The sequence below is a fragment of the Trachemys scripta genome, chromosome 6, assembly GCF_013100865.1.
Source record: "Trachemys scripta elegans isolate TJP31775 chromosome 6, CAS_Tse_1.0, whole genome shotgun sequence".
NCBI classification, from domain to species: Eukaryota; Metazoa; Chordata; order Testudines; family Emydidae; genus Trachemys; species Trachemys scripta.
The window spans coordinates 86,597,210-86,617,774 of NC_048303.1; the positions used below are offsets into that span (position 1 = coordinate 86,597,210).

Here is a 20,565-nt window from a genome sequence, read left to right on the forward strand (position 1 = left end):
TCTTTGAATGCTTGTTACAGATACATAAAGAGCTCGAAAACCTAATCATGTTTTGTAAATTACAGGTCTTTCCCAATTACATAAAAGCTTTTAGTTGTGCATCAAATGGAGTACAGCACTTCCCTTGTAATCCAGAGATTCTTCCTTTAGTTCACAGGAAACAGAATTGCTTGATCCAGGGTTGCATTAATATTGAGCAGAATAAAAATAAATTGTATATCTCCCCTTTTCCTTAACAGTCCTTTAATCCACTTGCTTAGCACATTCTCAGCTCTCAAGAACACAAGCCAGAGTAAAGGATACAGACTTTATTTTGAAATAAAGATATTTTGAAGTCACACGCTGCTTGACCCTGCCCCACCCCCACCAGGCACAGAAAAGTGATATACATTCAAATGGAGAACACAGTGAGCATCTGCTCACAGACAAGTAGGGGATAAGAGACCCCTCTTCCTGGCAATGAATGCTCTTTCCACAGGAATGTGCAAAAAGAGCCTGCACACAATTTGTCACATATACAGAATAGAATGACAAAGCAGCCCAATCGCCCCATTATTTAAAGTCATAAATATGATTAGCTGAGCAAATGATGGTTAAAGACTTTTAACTATAATGGATGGATGATACATTGTGTCAGAGAAGCTGTTACCACAAGTGCTGAATGACAATATTGGTGATTTAAGGCTTCTTTTATTCATATGGTTGTACAGCATTTTTTACTCAAACTAAAATATCATAAGATAAAGGCGAAACATGTCACAACCAAAGCCAAGTTCCTAGCGGTGCTCTCCTGTATTATCTTTAAACTGAAGTACAAAATGTAACAAGAGTTTGTCAGCAAAAGTAATATACTCTGGTAAAAGACAGAAAGCTTTTTAAGATAGTGGACAGTAATATTGTTTAGAAGATTTTTTTTTAAACTTAAAAAATTGTAAAGAAGGCTCAAGGTCTGTATAGAAGGGTTGGTGAAGTTACTCAGGAAAAAAATCACCAAGAAATAGATGAGAGAAAACATTTTCTTTACCTATATGCAGGCAGGCACACAAAATATGAGGTCTTGTTGGACTGATAACTTGTAGTCAAGCTAGTGAAAAAACATAACAGCCTGGCAGTCTGTTTATGACAAATTTACATACAGAAGCCACTATAATCTACTTGCAAGAGCTTGAAGGTCCAGCATTTAAAAAAATTGATAAATTGAATCAGTTGTTATATAAAGGTCATTGACTTATTCATGAAATTGACGCATATTGTTATTTGTTCAGACTGCAGACTTCCATACATACTCTGATGGGAGTGTAAAAATCATTCAAAAACGCATTCCCTGTTTAGGATGCAGGAGGTATCTTGAGGAGTAAAAGTAGCCTTTGGAGAGTGTGCTACCAAGCTCAGACTTGAGAACTGTTCTGGCACTGCTTAAGTACGATAGGAATTTCAGACTCAATTTATTCCCTTTTCTTTGGAGTATAGCACAAATCTTAAAGCACTGACAGCAGCTTCACACACACACAAAAATCCCTCGCCTCAAAGGAATTAAACAAACATATGCTTCCCTCAAGTTCTGTCAGAATCTATTTATTGTTTTCTTAAGAAGGTTCCCGTCCTCACCACCTTTCTGGTTCCAATAAAAGTCCCATTTGTGTTTGACCTTTACCAAAGAGCAATTCTCATAATACTGAGGTCTAATTATTTGTTCCCCTCCCCAGAGTTCTTAAAGAGCAAAGAGCATTAGGGACCCCAAGTATTGTCTTTGTGATGTGAACACCTCTTTGGCTTGTTATCATGTTTCTTACTGCTAACAGCTCCTCCTTGTCTGTACAAAAATATAAATTCAGTACCAAAAAAACCCCTTAATTTTGGTTCAAATTGGCATATATTTTTGAACTCTTTGTGAATTGAATTATGCTGTTTCAAATGTGACCCTCTGAGTTTTTGCCTATATCCAAGATTTAATTGCCGAATTCCATCAGATTTCTTCCTCCTTTTCCATTCTCTCAGTGTCATGTTGATACTAATTAACAATTGCAAAATTAAAAATGGGTTTATTTCCCAGCTGGTCACCTCACTTGTATTTCTCTTCCAATGGTGCAGGTAGACTGAAAGGAGGCCGGAAGTATTCTTCCATAAATCTCCTCAGTAGGGCTCATGAACTCACTCCAGCCCTCTCTGTTCTAGGACCCTGGTGCTCTTCCAGTTTTATAAGATGGATATAGTCAGACATACACCCGTCACAAGCATTTTCACATCCTCCAACAAGCATGCAAACCAAGAAGTTGCACAAGACCAATGCACAAATCTTGATGACCCTACTAGTAAATATATTCAAGAAATTAACAACAGGTTTCTTCAGCTACACTATAACCCTATGTGAGTGTCCAAAGGTCTCAGCCCCATGTTCAGAAAATGTACAGAAGTCTAGGACAAAGGTGATCGCATTTAGAGCCATCACTAAAAGAAATGGCTATTACAACAGGAACGCACATAGGTTTTATCAGATATAAGTGCATTTACACGTTTAGTATTGTAAGTACAGAACACATGAAAGTTAATAGTTGTAGTGGGGAGAGAAGAATATTCACATCTGGCATGCAGTGCTGATTATATTGTGTGACCTTCAAGAACAGAATGCCAAGCAGCCATATATTTTAATTTCCGAAGTTAATCATCAGGACGTTAGGACTCAGCACCTTCCTATAGTCCAAGAGGTAGGACACGACTTGAAGGAGAAATAAGACCGAAGTTGGCAGCTGTACTTCGACACAACACAATCCCCATCTTCAACCACAGTTCACTTCACTTACATGGTTGATAGGGTTTTTTTGGTTCTCAAATCTACTGCAGAGCTATCTTACTGTAATCTGGAAAAATAACAGCATGGCACAAACACCAAAATGTTCCTGTTCACCATCTCCTCTCAGTTATGTAAAAATAAATGAGAAACCCCAATACAAGTTGTATAAAACTTTGCTGACAGAGATATAGACTGAGCAATACATTATGGCTTTAAGCCACTGGCTATGGTGCACAGGGAGCGTTTGTGGAAAAACTAGCCCTGTGGAAGTTCCCAGAAGCCCTGTACATCAGACAGGCACAATGACGCCTAGGAAATCAGGAGGAACGTGCCCACCATGGCAGTCTTTGAAAGTGTTTAGCATGTGCTCACCTGGGTGAGGTCAGCGCTGCTGGACCAGGGGGAAGCTCCAACTTACCCCTTTCTGTCCCTTTATGAGAAGGCTAGCATCACCTTGTGTGCTAGTCTCACAGCATGCTTGGGTTCCTTGCCTGTGACTGCCTCCAGCCCTGAACCAGGGCACAGAGTGAGTTGGATATGAATGATCCTTGCACATACAAACCCAGGGAAACTTTAGCCCTAAGCAGAGTAGGTATTCTGTTGTACTGGAAATGCTGCTGATACTTGCTGACTGCAAGTAAGGCATGAATTTCACTCCTCATGGGGAGATATTGCCATACTCCATGCACCATTTTACACTGGACTCATACCTCTGACATTTGGTGGAACATATTTTCCCCATTTGCAGATGCTAGCTACATTGGAAAGGATCATTTACTTCTCCTTTCTGCTCATTATCAAGATTAACTACATGCCTTCTTTGGGTTTTTTTGTTTTTTTTCTGGACCATTGTTTGAGGAAGGGTGGAGAGAATGTTGAATGATGTGATGGTTGAGGGGCTTGCATTGTGTTCCCTCAAGATTACATAAAAAGGAGAAAAACCCTTTGTGTATCCCTGGCCTGCGTCATTCAGGAAGTTCTCTCTGGTGAACGCAAAATGCTCACAGAAGTACTTGGGAAGACATTCATTTGAAAAGATGATTTTGCCGTGTTTAAATACAAATTTTCCACAGCAAATTGAATATTTCCTCTTGGCCCAACTAAAACATGGATTAAAATGCACCAATTGTAAATTGACTTTTCCTCATTTGGGGCCCAATTCCAATGGCAAACCACCCACTGATTTCAGGAGTAGCAGGTTGGTCCTATTGTTTACAGGACAACTTTAAATTTTTAATACTGTATGCTGTGACTGGTGCTTACTGAACAAAATATAATCTCGCCACTGTTACCTTTCTTCCTTGCCCCCCAAGCCCACAACTAGTCTATCTTCACTTGTCTCCCATTATATGCTTAGACTGCAAGCTCTCTGCCGCAAAGACTTTTTTTGTATTACGTACATGTACAGCATCTAGCACATTGGGGACCTGATCCCTGATGGATCCTCTAAGCACTACTGTAACACAAACTAATGATGATAATAATGGTAATAATTTGAAAAAGTGTCTCTGAAGCTTTGGGCTAAGGATAAACCCAAGTTGCTAAGTTCAGGTCTGAATGCAAACTTCAAAGTTGGAAGATGTATGGATCAATTCAGGGCCATCTTTATTTTGAAGAATGTGGTCCTTTTCTGATGGAAACCTTCAAGGGCTTGTTTACAGTTAATTATAAGATTTTAAGATTACAAAGTGTAATCTATCAATTGGTATTTATTTACAGTAAATTAATCCTCAGAGTAAAAGTCCCTACCAGGGACAGTCATTTGAGGGAGCATACCCAAAGGAGTGAGCATTTTAGCTTGGGATCCAGAACGGTTTGCTATGGTTTGCTCACTGTTTCAATTAACAAAATAAAAATAAACTCCATGTTGAAGTTGCCACAGTTTCAAAATTTTACTCAGTGACTCACAAAGAAAGAAGTCCTTACACAAGTCCTTACACAAACATGCTCTAGGCAGGTTTGTAACTAGAAAAGCACTTATGCCATAGTGCAGATTGACAGGATTAGTAACTTATTGACTAATTTTGAAAATAAATGAACTTTTCTTACCTCTCCCAGATGGGAGATTAACTTGCTAGTAAAGAACTTCTTCAAACATTAGTATAGACAAATAGTAACATAACAAACATGCTATTCCAAGGACACTTTTAGAATCCAAATGCCAGAGATTTTACCATCCCTCCCTACAATTTAGCTCCGGCTTTCTTGTTCTTTCCCAATGCAACCCAAGTTGCTTCAGCATAAAAGAAAACATACTCCAAACCTTCTTTCAGTCCAGCATAACTCTTTCTACACTTTGAAACGTTACAGCTTTGTCCTTCAGATTTCAAATCCCCAATAAGGCCCGTGAGGATTCCACAGACTGGGAATAGTGTGCATGTATGTGAGGAGGAGGTGTATCATCTCAGGCCATATGTCTGCTGTTTTTCACTGACCACAGTTCTTCTCGATTTAAATCTCAGCTGCTCTAGGAATTCTCCCCGTCAAGAATCCCAGAGCTGACGGTACATCAGACAGATCTGAATGGCACAGTGTCAGGGCCCAGTCAGAGCCACAAACCATGAATGAGTTTTTATGGGATCGTTTTATGGGATGCATTGGCAGTGTGGTTTGGGGTCCCAAGAAAGATAAAGGGAGATGAGGGTCCTTAGGGATTAGTTATCACCTTCTCCACAGACCCTCAGCCTAAGAACAAAACATGGTTACCCTTTGGTCCATAGTGAAATACTCCCTGATCACCTATCCTCACCAAGTGTACAAGTTCCTTTTATAAATACACCTCCTCTAACACCTACAGAAATGGTCAGAGGGAGTAGTACTGAAGGTTTAAACAAAAATAAAAGGTTCAGAATTTTACTTTCACCACCTCACAGAAAGGGCTGACTGCCATTTCAATAAGTACTACCTCCTATGGTGTGGTACTGCAATGTAAGCTCTAATGTGACGGGTGCAGCACTTGCAGTAGTACCCCAGTTGTTGCAGCTCTAACCCTAACGTGCTTCCAAAATTGTAGTTTGAATTACCAAGTGTGGCTTTCATAATCCAATGCACATCAGAGTAAATTTCCTTTTTCTAGGGCCAGATTCTGCCATCCTACATTGAGTAACACCTTACCCCATGAATAGTCCCATTGGTTTTGCAGAGTAACGTACTACTAACGGACTTCAGGTGAAGAAAAAAAAAAATCAGGCCAGCAGAGAACAGGTGATTGCTTAAACCATGTGTTTGGATCAGAGTTTGGTTCAAGGCCTTTTATTTCTGTATTTATCCCCCTCTGGCCAGCTCCTTGCCTACTGTTCAAGTGGACTGATATGTGATGGCACTCTTTCTAGACTTTCATTGGTACTTCAGGAGCAGAGGCATGTGGGGCGTGATGGTCAGACCTATGACAACTAAGATAAACTTTAAGAAACAACACTTCTTACCTTTCATCCCAAACTTGGAGTGTCTTCCAAACTTCAGAATAATGAGCATTATCACTAGGCCAGTGCACACTAATGCTGCAATCCCCACCACAACATACACCTAAAAGAGAGAGCAAGAACAGTTCAATTTGTTGCATGATGATGAACTGTCTTCAAAAGCAATTAACATTTATTCAGAATAATCAAACTAGGCAAAGTTTTCTTTTAAAGGGAAAAAAAGACTGTCAGATCTAAGAGCACAGAGGGGACCATTATGTAGGCTCTCTCCCACCCTGCAGAGAACAGAGACTCTGCCAATTCCACATCCTGCAGAGGCCTCTTCATGGGTCTGGCACTGGGAGAGGAGACAAACTGGGTGAGATCCTCGGAGGAGGGGCTGAGTCAGAGGGCTGCATGTCATCCACCTCTGCAGCCCTATGGAGCTTTATCAGAAAAGATAATACAGTCTGAGGTATAACTTCCCCTGGGGCACAGCTGCTGACAAGGAAACCAGAACCAAAGCCACTGTGCAGCACAGAGCCTCTTCACAGATGGCCCTGACCTCTCACAGATCCCTCAGGATTCTGCATGGTATGAGATGGTCCCTGCTGTGCACAAATCCCACAAGGGACAATGTGGGGGTAGAGGAGGGGAAGTAATGCTCTGGAGATTTGCTGCCCCACCCAGACCCATGCCCACAGGTCTGAACTTCAGCTCCTACTTTGGGCCTTGATGTCCCTAACTGACAGTAACAGAATGGGGATACTGATTTGAGATCACTCCCACTGGCTCATATCTGTTAATAGTTTTTTTTTTTAATCCTGAACTTCTTTCCTCCTTCAATTCTATCGCCTGAGGTATTCTGAATATTTTAAATTGAAAAAAAAAAAAAACAACCTGTATGTACTGAAGCAATATCTAGTTTGTAGCTCCCACCCACCCACAACTTTCTACTCTTCCATAGCTTACAATTCTCCCTCCCATTCATGTATCATGTATCCGTGCACAAGGCACAATTCTCCACTGCCTTCCACCTTGTAAAGTAATTTACACTAAATGTTAAACTGTCAGAATGACAGTGCTTTACATTCACTTTGTGCAGGTATAAATGATTACACAGAAGTAAGGAAGTGGGGAATTCAGGCCCACTGAATTAGCTGTTTCTACTAAAAATCTCCATGTTATCTTTTAATAGCAACCCCATGAAAAATGGTGCCAAAATACAGAATTCTAATTTGATTTTTCATTATAACATGACTTCACTATGAACAGCAGTTGACTACCAGGTTTATAAATCCAGTGAGAGAGCTTTTCAAATTACCGTGAATTTCAAGGATGTGAAAATCTCTTACTTTGTAAATAAAATTACTGTATTTTAGGTCCTCTGAAAAACAAAAACATTGCACGACAGATCATCTCTAAGAGTTGGTCAGAAAAGTGATGTAAATTAAATTTCCACTTTATTCAGTATGAAAAATCACACACTCTTTCCCCCCTCCCCCCATTTTTTGGAAAGGGCATCTTGAACAATTCTAGCGACAGCTCGGATACACTATTAGGTTAGTGTCCCATCACAGCTTCATCAGTTCTATAGTCAGAAAGTCTGCCAAGATTACAAATCATGAAACAATGTATATACTTACAGTGATGCTATCTTCATTCTCTTTGTTGGAAACATCCGTAGAAGTGATTTGATTACTGTTATTCGTGGTGTCTCCAATATCATTAGGCGTGGTTTCATAATCTTAGGGAGGGGGGGAAAGATTGTCATCATTATTTCAGTTACTATAATACTGCAATGTTTGAAACATTTGCGACTCTTGAGTTCCTTGTAAAAGATGAATTGTTTCTATTTTATCAACTGAGCATTCTGCTGGGGGATCTACAAAGCCAAAAACTTCATTTGCTCCAGACGTTGCTTTTTAACCAACGTATAACCCATCAACATCTTAAAAAATAGCATTTTCCTTTCAAATGTAATAATCCATTGCTTATTTCTTATGTAAAATTTCAGAAAATGGATCTACACTGTAACGTATACTACCGAGAGAAGCTAGAGTTAAAGTTAAGGACGGACTTTTACTATAAACCTGGTTTTGGGTGCTTGTGACTAAAAACAAAAGACTGCCCTCAAGATTGAACTGTTGTAGCCTTATACTCAGCCAAAGCCCAAAGAGGAGGTTTTTTAAAAAAAAATTAGTTTGGGGACTTCTGGGGTATGTCTACATTACAGAAATAAATTGAGTCTCCCAGCCCAGATAAACAGACTTGTGCTAGCTTGACTCAAACTAGCACGCTAAAAATAGCAATATGGATGTTCCAGCTCCAGCAAAGACTGAGATAACAACCCAAGCTCACATCCAGGAGGTCAGTGGGCTTGAGAGCCTGAGCTGCCACCCATACTGCAACACCTACCCAGCTATTTTTAGCACACTAACTTGAGCCAAGCTAGTGCAAGTCAGTCTATCCAGGCCAGGGGTGAAGACAGGGGGACTCACTCCTAACTGCAGTGCAGAATTATCCTTTAATTTATTTTTGAGATTTTGGCAAAAGCCCATTTAGCTAGTTTTGAGTTGTCAAAGCGTGAAGGGACAGATCGCCTCATGTTAAAAAAATTTAAACACATTATTCTGTGTACTTGGATAACTCAAGAACATTTTAGGTTCCAAATTGCTAACTTGCCATAGACTTAATCCTGAAAAAAGGTTTCGTGCCAGACATTTCTTAAATTAAATTTCTTCAGACATGATGGACCACACCTACTCTTAGTTCCAATGGATAAATCCAGAATAACTCTACTGAAAGAAGAGTTTGGCCCAACAAAGTTGTTATTATTTGAAAACTGCACAATGGATTTATCAAATGCAGGATTTTCCACCAGCATTATTCCAAGATAACAAGGACTAAATACAAAACAAATGCAAAACTGTATTTATTTCTAGGATTACATACTAAACTGTGTGCATGTGTGTTAGAGAGAGAGAGAGAGAGAGAGAGAGAGAGAAACACATTCAAATAAATGTAATCAGTACAGTTATTGTAATTGTAATTCTAGTGTGATTATTTAAATAGGGTTACTATACGTCCGGTTTTTCCCGGACATGTCCCGCTTTTCAGCAATCAAACCCCCGTCCGGGGGGGAATTGCCAAAAAGCCGAACATGTCCGGAAAAAATACCGGCCGGGCACTTCCTCTCCCGCGGCTGCTCTGCTCCTCCCCGGACTCAGACTTCGGGTCTGGTTAAGAGCCAAGCTGCCCGAGCCAGCGCTACCGGCTTCGGACAGCCCCCGTGCCTCCGGACCCTGCGCAGCCGGAGCAGAGCAGCTGGAGCCGGGGAGGAGAAGTGCCCAGCCGGCGGCTCGGGGTCCGGAGGCAAGGGGGGCTGCCTGAAGCCGGTAGCGCTGGCTCGGGCAGCTTGGCTCTTAAACAGAGGGGCGGGGAAAGGGCGGAGTTGGGGCAGGGATGGGGATGGGAAAGGGGCGGGGCTAGGGCCCGTGGAGTGTCCTTTTTTTATTTTTTAAATATGGTAACCTTAATTTAAAAGTACAGTCAATCACAATTTTTTTCCCTATTTATACTTTGTTTAAATCCAGAAGAAATTTCAATGCCAAAATTCTGTAAATGGAATTTGAAAGTGGGGTAGGATCATTAGTGCTGTTTCTGTTCTCAAAACTGCCCTAGGGGAGGGGAGGATCTGCACTCTAATACACTTATCTTCACCTGGCACTCAGTGACATTTTGGAGGGGTTAGCTGGGAATGCATCCTGCATCTTGTATATGGCTGTTATTAGGGGGCTGGATTCTTTGGCTTTGTAGCATCTACATGGCTCTCCTTGTCACCAGTTCAACATCTGGTTAATTTGGTATAAAGCAGCCCTGCCAGACCAAGCTGACCCTCCTAGGTCTGCACCAGAATAGGCCAAAGGCCAGGATTTAGTCCAGCTCTAATAGTCTGTGTGCAAAGGGGCTCATTAACAGTGCTTTCAGGAGACTCATTGTAATTTCCTGACTTTAACATTTAAAACTTCAACCATAATGTTGCCTTAAGATGATTTCCCCTCCCTGTTCTCCTCTATAGCTACATATTTGCATCAGGCATCAAACTGTAGAGAAAAGCAATGGGACAGCATGCCTCATATTACACAGGTTACACCTTGGCCCTGCCTGCATTCCCCATCTGCGCAAGCAGTATGGCATCCGAGAGGTGCTGTGCAGGCTGGCAGTTAATGTCACCTGCACTTTTGTCCTGCCACGTTACAAAGGGGTGGGGGTGTTTGACCTACCTCTTCTGAAAACAATCCCTACGTCTGTTGCTGCATGAAAGGTCTAAGTGTACTTAGGTTCTTGTGGCTATAGCAGCTGGCTTTCTCTAGAAGTGAAGTTGTTGGCAATGCCTTTATTATGGAAGCTTTACCCCTTTTATTCTTCTATTCTACTTCTATTGCAGGGGCCATTATAAGTTCTTGGATCTGTTTTCATAATACAAGAACTAATCACAATGGCAAGGTAAAACACACATTAATAGATACGAAAATATATCACAATATGACCATCACATTTTCAGAGGGACAAATTTTGGTACCAGAGGGCAGAATTTGGCAAGCAATTTTTGCCAATAAAGTTTGCTATCTACATATCAGAAGGCCTGTGAAAGAGTATCTGGAGGGACTTATCAGAAGCATATACATTGTTCCATGTGCACATACATTTACTCTGACTCACCCACTGAGTTGGACTTTGAAACTTTAGGGCTTGATTCTTCACTGCCCTGTAACATTTGCAGTCATTTACCAGTGCAAAGTGTCAGCGTAAAATGAGCACACCCTTTGCAAACCTAATAGAATCATTTTGTGACACTGCAGTGGGTGTGGTTTTATCTGGCATACTTCCTTGTCTACCCCACAGACATGTTGAGAAGATTAACTATTTAAAGAATTAATGTAAAATTGTATGTAAATGCCAAATATTATTACCAACAAGACATCCTATATTCAAGTTCTAACCTTTGGATGGTAAGCATTTGTTTTAAAAACATTTAATGGAAAGTTTGGGGACTACCATATGCAGCACAGAGCCAAATCCAGAGGAATGGACCACATCGCACGTCAAAGGGCTTTCTCCACACAAAATCCTCAGCCCCACCCAGGCAGGCTGCCTGGCTCAACCACTAACACAAGGCCTAGGGAGGAGTAGCATAAGTGTCCCCCTTTGCCTCTCATTGATAGACCTTGATCTGGCAAGCCTATGAAGTGCCATCTCATTAGTCACCCACACCAAATCCACAGTCTGACTACCAGAGAGAGAGCTGCAAAGACCTATCACAAAACTCTGAGGCATGCAGGGGTGTGTGGAGACACAATTGAAAATATTTTCCATTCCATCTCCTGGTTAACCCATCTACTCCATGTTATTTCAGTAGGATTAAGAGGTGTCCCTTTTGCATCTTGCTCAACTATCCCTATTATTAGCTTTCAAATTTACATTTACCGATCTGTAGTTTAATATCATCCCCATATGGTGGTCTCTCTCTCCCCCATCACATATCCAAGTGTCAGTATATGCCTACTCCCTCCTGAAGAGCCTAATCCTGTGAGCCACTGAGTACCCAGTCATCCACTGAAGGAGTTGACAGCACTCAGAAACTTACAGGAGGTGTTTAGTACCTTGCAGGAGCAAGCTCTCAGAATCTGACTTTTTGTCCAAACTTTTTTCCTTTTACTGCTACTGTGACTCAGGAACCTTTTAGTGCCAACTGGAAAGGGGCAGAGAGGGGATGATAGGGGATTCCTGTTATCCTCTGAGTCTGGTTTTTACATTCTAGTAAAGAGGGTCATGTGAGGTCTCTAATAAAAAAAAAAAAAAAAAAAAAGCCAAAAAAGCCTGTCTGGTCATCAATATCATTGTAAAATGTTTGTACAGACACTATATAAAGAGTTATGTGTATATACCGAAAATTATGTTCATAAGTTATGCAACCAACAAAAGTGAAAACAGATTGTCAGACACGAGATGTTTATCCAGCTATCTGTTTATATGTAAGCAGGGGCAACCATTAGCATTCTAAGTCAAATGCTAACAAAGAGTTGGCAGAGATTTCAGAAAGAAACTAACAAGAAGAGAAAATAGCTCAGAGGTAAGGGAAGAGACCCTTTCTAGAGGTGCACATCAAAGGTTTGCTTGAGTATGTTTGGGGGGGACAAAGGATATGCCTAGTCATCCCTCACCTCGGAAGTAAATGGACAGCGAATTTACTTCATGAAAGTGGGATCTCCCCCAGACTTTGTTGAAAACAGCAACAAGAAATTTGAGTGAGATAAGCTTCTTTAGACAAGCAGGTAACTTGTTAGTTTAGGATCCAAAGAGCAAGTTATGATTTCGTTTTATATGTAGCCATTTGTTCCCAATATTCTTATTCACTATTACCTGAATGTTTGTTCTTTGATGATAAACTTATTCTTGTTTTCACTACAGAGCAGAAACTAATCCCAAAGTCATTTCCATGTTAAAGCGCTTCTACCAGTGACTCTCCCAAAAATTAATTATACGTATTTCCAGTCAGCTCACTTTCATCTCTCTCAGCAGCTCATCCCACTAAGTGAACCTATGGACTTGGAATAATTAAACTACAAAGAGTCTCAAAGAAAGCAAGAATTAACAGTTAGTATCTCTTAGTTACTGAAAAATGCTCCAAGGACAATAACATAAAAAGGGGAACAATGGAAATATCAGAATAATATTGTTTTTGGGTAGGACTAGAACTTGCAGGCTCTTGAACAAGATACTGAAACACATGTATAACTGTAAGAATATCAGTAGTCCTTACTGAAGTTAATGGGACTGCTCATATGCATGAAGTTACACATGTGCTTGAGTACTTTTACACAATGGGTGCCTCAGAGAATTATAAAGATCAAAACCAAAGTACATATAGGAAACGGTCCAAATTACCAAAAAAAAAAAAAAAAAGCATTTGTCCCTCCTTGGGGAAAAAAAGGGAGGGGAAGCTATGCTTTAATATTTCCAAACCACTTAAAGACAATTTGATGCCCCAATTGCACATTTGCTAAAGTTTAATGACATGGAATGGAATGGAATCAAAGCAATACAATTTAAATCAGCTTAAGGAAACTTAAGTTATGGGCTATTTCATCCAAATAACCATATACTGAGCAAGATCAAACCCTGCCTAAACCATAAAGGGTAGTTTGAAAGCACTGCTGAAGATGGACTTTCACACTTAATCAAATATAACAACAGTACACCTCTATCCCGATATAACTCGGGTTCATGTACAAGGTGGTAAAGCTCTGACACGCTGCTCTGAGCAGCGTGTAAAGGGTGCCGGGCCAGGCCGGGGCCGAGGGGTTGGATAACGGGCAGAGGGTCTCGGGGGCAGTCAGGCCCCCCCCCAAGGTTCTGGGAGGCAGGAGCTGTGGGGGGGGCACTTTTGGGGGCCCCGCAGTCCCAGAGTGGCCCTGGGGATTAGCGGGGGGGCCGGGAGCAGCCCACTCTGCTCCCCTTGCCCCAGTCCCAGCCATGTCGCTTGGGGGAGGGGACTTGGGGGAAGAGATCCCCCTCCGCACTCACTAGCAGCAGCGGAAGCGGAGCAGCCCGACCCCAGCCCGCTCCACTCTGCCACCTCCCAGCCGTGGCGCTCCGCTTCCCGCTGCAGGTGAGTATGGGGGCCATCCTTTCCCCAACCTCCCCACACTCACCTGCAGCGGGAAGCAGAGTGCCGCAGCTGGGAGCTGGGAGAGTGGAGCGGGCTGAGGCGGTGGTGCTCCGCTTCCCGCTGCAGGTGAGTGCGGGGAGGTTGGGGAAAGGACGGCCCCCGTACTCACCTGCAGCGGGAAGCGAAACGCCGCGGCTGGGAGGTGGCAGAGTGGAGCGGGCTGGGGCTGGGCTGCTCCGCTTCCGCTGCTGCTGGTGAGTGTGTGTGGGGGGATCCCTTCCCCCCAAACCCCACTCCCCCGAGCAACACGGCTGGGGTCGGGGCGAAGAAAGCGGAGTGGGCTGGGGCCGTGTCACTCCACTTCCTGCCGCAGATGAGTGCAGGAGGCATCCTTTCCCCAACCTCCCCGCACTCACCGACGGCCGGAAGCGGAGTGCCGCGGCTGGGAGGTGGCAGAGTGGAGCGGGCTGGGGCCGGCTGCTCCGCTTCCCGCCGCTGCTGGTGAGTGCCTGTCAGGGGGTGGGGGGATAAGGGACAGGGAGCAGGGGGGTTAGGTAGGGGGTAGGGTTCTGAGGGTGATTAGGGACGGGGGTCTCTGAAGGAGGTGGTCAGGGAACAAGGAGGGCCAAAGCAAGTGCGATATAACGCGGTCTCACCTATAACACGGTGAGATTTTTTGTCTCCCAAGGACCGCATTATATCGGGGTAGAGGTGTATTATATAAAAGTAGCCAACTGTTTTGCAGATTTTTCTCCCAATATTTGGTCCTCAAATTCTTTGTATTAAAACAAGATTCATCTCCTCCTTTTGGTACTTTTTACAACTTAATTGTAGAAGGATAGGCCCCAACGCCAACACAATCCAACTTCACAATGGTTACATGTAACTGTTGTTGGTTCATCTTGTAATAGTTTGGCCAGCCATACCAGAAGAGGCCAAAAAACATATTACTATCAGATTAAAAAGAAATTCTGTAACCTGGGATAAGGCAATACTTTATTAAGCTTGGATAAAGTTTTCAATAGCACCTAAGTCATACTGACTTTCAATTCATTATAAAAAAAAATTGTCCCTAACTCATGATGGACAGCCCAGAGATGTTAGAGAATAACTGCAGGTTTACAAACTGCTTTGCTGTTATGATAGAGATTGGGTCTTCATCAGGGAGGGGCTGACACGTTTTGCCTAAATCAGCGTCAGCGTCAGCTAAAATACTCTGGGTTCAAAAGCATGACTTTCGCTCAGATGTTAGCGGGTGCAAATTCTGACTATACAAGAGAGACTGGAGAAAAGGGGAGTGGGAGGGGAGTAAAAATAGGGTGAAAAATGAGCAGAGAGGTGGAATGAAAAACCAATACAGAGAGACAGAGGAAAGGAGTAAAGAGGGAAGAGGAAAAAAACAAGTTATAGGGGTGCTCACTTGTGCCAACCTCATTTTTTACTGGGAATTTTCCTCTCTCTGAGATGTAGCATAGGCTTCTCTATAGGTGGTAAAACATGCTTTTTATAAATACTGAATCATCAAAACGTTAACTTACAGGAGAAAAGATAATGAACTCAATTGCCCCCAAAACATAGAACTTTGAAAGGATCACAAAAACTCCAAATCCAAGAGTCGGGACACCAATAGCTCTAATCCTCCATTTGGGGATATTTACAACCACTCTATAGCAGTGCATTTATGTTTCTCCTAGTCTGAACGAACAGCAGCAGAGAAAGCAATAGAAAGCTCTATTTGTATTCATTTATCTTAAAATAATATAAGGCAGGAAAAGAACTATCAAAATAAAGAACACTTGGTTCACGTTAAAATAATATTTAAGTTTAATTCAGGGCTTTGGAGCGGAGCCCGGAGCTGGAGCGCAGAGCAACTCCGGAGCAGTGGAGCTGCAGGTTTTTGCCTGGAGCTGGAGCGGAGAGGGAGCACAACTCCAAAGCCCTGAACAGTCCATCTTTCCATTTTTGAGTTTCTTAATTTGTCATTTCTTTTTTGTACATTTTGAAAAAAAGAAAATCAAAATATATACCATAAAGTTCAGGATCCAGGATTGGGCCACTACCTGAACAGGAAAAAGAGAAAAGAAAGAGTTTGTAAATATCTTGCAAATGTGCATGAGGAGTAATAGTTTTTAGGAATTCTGTTCAGAGATAAAAGCTTATTAGCCTTAGCAATTATATTACATGATATCAATTGTCCACAAATTCAAATAACCGAAATACATTGTACAGGCTTTTTATTCAATTACATTTTTAATTATTTTCAGAGACATGCAAAATGTCAACATTTGCTTCATATGAAAGATCTGATCGACACCTAGGCTAAACTGAGTTCTGGCAAAGGCAGTTATGGTTCCAAACTGGGCCAAATTCTGCTCTGTTACATGGGTGTAAATCTGGAATAACTGCAGTATGTACTATTCCCATTGAAAAATCAATGGCAAAACTGTAGTTAATATTAATGGGACCAGAATTTGGCCAGTTAACTTCAATGGGAGTGGCAATGACTTGGGAATCAGGCTCAATTTTTAAAATGCCTTTGCAGATATTTTAATGCTTAGAGTTATAATGCAGATTAAGGTGCCCCCATGGGAATGGCCCCATCCAGGTGTAGAAATAAACATCAGGTGCAATGAGCATTTGTTATCTAACCTCAAGCTGCTTCTGATGGGGCTTTGCTCTTTGAAAATCTTCATAGATACAATTTTTTCCAATATTAAACATTCAAATTACGTGAAAAAGTTCTCAGGAGAGACCCAGTACACTAGCAGTTGTATATGTTTGCTATTCACAATCTGGAGGAAACAAAGTATTTGGGCTAACTCATGAGCTCGATAAGCTCAATGGCAAAACTACCATTAGATGTTAGTGGGACTAGGATTTGACCCTCAAAATGAAATTAACTCCTGGTCCAACTAGGTAGCATTAGAGAAAGGATTAATTTAACCCACTAGACCACAGATTAATTAAAGCCTTAATCCCTGCCTGTGAGGTAAAGGCTATGAAGTAACATATTCCATTCAGTTACCTTTTATACTTACTAAAGCCTTCATCTGAAAACCCAAAAGTCCAGCAAAAGTCACATTTCTGTCTCAATATCATAATTTTATGAAGGGGCTATCAGCTATTATTTTGATATTTCCATTTTTTTCTTTTTTTTTTTTTACGTTATTGTCCTTGGACTGTATTTCAGTAGCTAAAAGATACTGACTATCAATTCTTGCTTTCTGTGAAACTCTTTGTAGTTTAAATTATTTGTCTTAGTCATTCCAAGTTATTCTCAGTTAGTGGGATGAGCCAATGAAAGAGGTAAAGTGAGCTGACTGGAAATACTGTATAATTTTGGGAGAGTCATCGGTGCTTTAACATGGAAATGACATCAGAACTAGTTCCTACTCTGTGATTGGATTTTTCATGGAATCATTTTCAGACACTCCTGTCTGTGGATGTGGGGTATCTTCTGAAATCAAGATCTAAAGGTGTTTTTTCCTTCTTAAAAAGGCTTTTTCAGACTCTTATGTTCATCTGGGAGCAAACTGAACATTTGCCCTTTAGATTGTCATGGGGTGAGGCAAAGCTAGCTGTGATGTTCCCCAGATAGAGATGTCTTAGGCTGCCATGATCCTGCAATGATGGGGTTCAGATTATAAGATCTTCAGAGAAGTGACTGTCTTTGCATGTTTGGAAAGTGCCCAGCACACAGCGAGTGCTACCATAAATAAAAATAAATACTAAAAAAAAATGACTTGATGAAGAATTCAACAGAGAAACCACATGATATAGGGGCCTTTTGAGATTATGTGACTTTTTAGGCAACCCTTTCCTGGGAGCATTATTATGGAAAACTCCCTCACTATTCTAGAACAAACAAAATGTATTTCGGATAAGGTTAGCTCCAGCTATGACGGCACCCTGTATCTAGCTTGGCAAATAATAAATAAGGAAACTGTTATGTTAGGCAGCTGAACTAACGCACCTTGAACCAACACCTCCTACTTAAATATAGCCTCAAATATAGGGATAGTTGGTGGTTCAAAGCTGTACAAGTTTGAATGGTATTGATCCCACAAGCTGGATACACATCATAAGATACATGCTGTAGGCAGGGAAGGGTTCAGACTGATTTCTGCTAACTTGTTCACACAAAGATATCTGTGATTATATATGAGACCATGAACCAAAGCTCCAGATCACAGAAATGGGCCCTTAGTATTTAAAACAAAGGTTCTAGTGAATTATGTGGTTCACAGTGATAATTGCGATACCATTAATGTGCTCCAAGTACAAATCAGCTCTCTACCTTTATGCCTGCATTGTCAGCCAAGTATCCCATGAGAACGTCTGTTCTGCAAAGGGCACAATGTAGGCTGAGAAATTCTTGGCATGGACCCTATCTGCATCATGATTGATACAAGTTTAAGGTAGAGTATTATGTTGATATTGATGATCTCATGCTCGAAAGCGCTTGATGCTTCATTTTTATTTATTTTAATCATTCATTTTAATTTCTACAGTTTATGGGTGGGGTGGTTTTTTTATTTGTCTTTGTTTTTATCTTCAGTGCATTTGCCCATAAGTGATGTAAGAGTCACAGAATCAGTTCAAAGCTTGATGAAGATACGTCACCCCATTAAACACCAGGGCTGGTATTTAATTTCTATCATGCAGGCAAGGAAATGAACATAATGCCTGGGTGTGGGCCTATCTTCATGCTTCATTGTACAGTATGTTAGACAGACAATGAAACTACACAGTAACGATATCACTGAAAAAAAGCCTTTTAAGGGCTACAAAACTTGTGGTTGTGCTTTAGATAGCAACAATAAAATATTAGTGAAACATAAGGAGATTCTATTTTTTACTTTTGACTTTATTTCAGCTTCCAGGGCAGGAGAGTTGGGAGTGTAAAAAGGAGGAACCTATATCAACTCTGTAAGACCTGCTAAAGCCCAGTTCACAAATAGCATTCTGTAGAAAACCCATAAAGAAAAACTTTTTAGGAGTTTGCCTGGGTAGATGTTTCTTTCTGTTGTTAAATTTTAAGACTGGTTTGTAGCCACACATCACATATGTAATGATTTTTAAGATAAGAACATCCTGTCTGTGCTTATGATAGTCTCTTCTACAATGTATTTATGAAACTTAGTTTCCTCAGAGAACAGGGTTATGCTTACAGAACACAACATGGATTTTCTCTGAGATTTACAACTTTATTATGAATTAAAAACTGAAGGAATAAACAAACGCTGCCTGTATAAATGGAAGGATATGTTAAAGTCTGATTTATAATTAAAAATGCCACTACTGGGAAAGAAGGTTTAAGTTTTTAACCTAAAGGAGAAAATGTGCCAATAAAAGGCAGTTTGTTCAAAGAAAAAAATTCACTTTAAGTTCAAAGTAGCCTTGTTAAACTTATTGGGAAAACTGTTTATTCTTCTAAGCGAATGCAGCCAAGTTAATATCACTTTCCATTTTAAACAGTATGTATGTAAAGTGGACTGTTTTATTGAATTGTTATAATGCACTATTGGAAGCTGCCAGTAGCTGAAACTATGGTCTGTTCCTGTAACAATTTTATTAAGGAAAGGACTCTAGGGGGAAAGGGAGGAGAGAAGCTTCCTTAGAGCAGCAGGAGTAACTAGAGCTCTGTGTGTCAGTTCTGTATCTACTCCTACTCAAGCCTGGAAGAGAACTGTCACATACCTCATTGTTTCGGTTAAAACAGCTTGCTACAAGTACTGAATATGGCATGTATTTTCACTAGTGGTAATTTGTAACGAAGGTGAAAGAAATTAAAATCTGAAAGACTAAATAGCCAGCTCCTCTATCACTGTGAAATATTACATAGGACTGGACCTCACTATTTCAACTGACATGTTATTGCTACCTAATGTTTAGGGAAACTGAAATGTAAACTAGTGCCCAGATTTTCTGATACAAATGTGCAGTTTCTTGCACAAAAATGCATACACATTTGCACACCTGATTTCCCTATTCAATCAGCGTCAGTTTTCATACCAATGGGCAGATGGTTGCCTGCCATTTATCCATACAATTACTGTGCATGTATTTTTGAAGATCTGGGAATAAAGCATCAAACCAAGGCAAACACAATACATTTAGTGTAATCCCTGCAGTTTATTGGGTACCTATCATATCCTGACTCTGCCAAGGATGCAGTAAAGAGGATTGATACATAACGGTTCTCAACCTATTTATCATTGTGGGCCACATATATAGCTCTCAGTATGTTCTGTGGGCTGCATCCATACATACTACCTGTATGGCCCTAGGGATGTCACGTGGGCTGCAGCTGTGTGCTGACTGGGCCCAGAGTAGCTCACGGGCAGAGAACCACTGATATGGACCAGTAACAGTAGCCATCTTGTCCCTCCTGCCTCTTGGTTACTTATTTTCTCCCTTGCTCCCTCTGGTGTCCTAAGAATGTATTGGTGTCTACATGCTGTACTGCACTGCAGAATTTTCATTATCTTCTATTTTCTCTAGACACTTGTACATGGTCTTATGGATACAAAGCTTAGTCCTAGTCCCTCCTAAAGCAGAGCACCCCCTCGATTCATATTGAACTAGTGTTCAACATTTGCGGGATCAGTACATACATGTTTGAAAAAATACGTAAGAAAAATGTTTGTTTTTCATTTTGTCTGGACGTGGAGAAAAGGCATGGAGAGCAGGATTCG

The 20,565-nt window shown here is 41.1% G+C and overlaps 1 protein-coding gene across 4 annotated transcripts in view; it reads right to left on the reverse strand.

Moving 5' to 3' along the window:
- NTRK2 (neurotrophic receptor tyrosine kinase 2) overlaps window positions 1–20,565 on the reverse strand; it is a 273,512-nt gene that overhangs the window by 194,292 nt on the left and 58,655 nt on the right. For all 4 annotated transcript variants that reach the window (XM_034774168.1, XM_034774167.1, XM_034774169.1 and 1 more), the window contains exons 10-12: window positions 15,895–15,927; window positions 7,839–7,939; window positions 6,217–6,316 (exon numbers count right to left, since the gene is read on the reverse strand). In XM_034774168.1, the coding sequence (XP_034630059.1) occupies window positions 6,217–6,316; window positions 7,839–7,939; window positions 15,895–15,927 (234 nt within the window). The remainder of the gene's footprint in view (window positions 1–6,216; window positions 6,317–7,838; window positions 7,940–15,894; window positions 15,928–20,565) is intronic.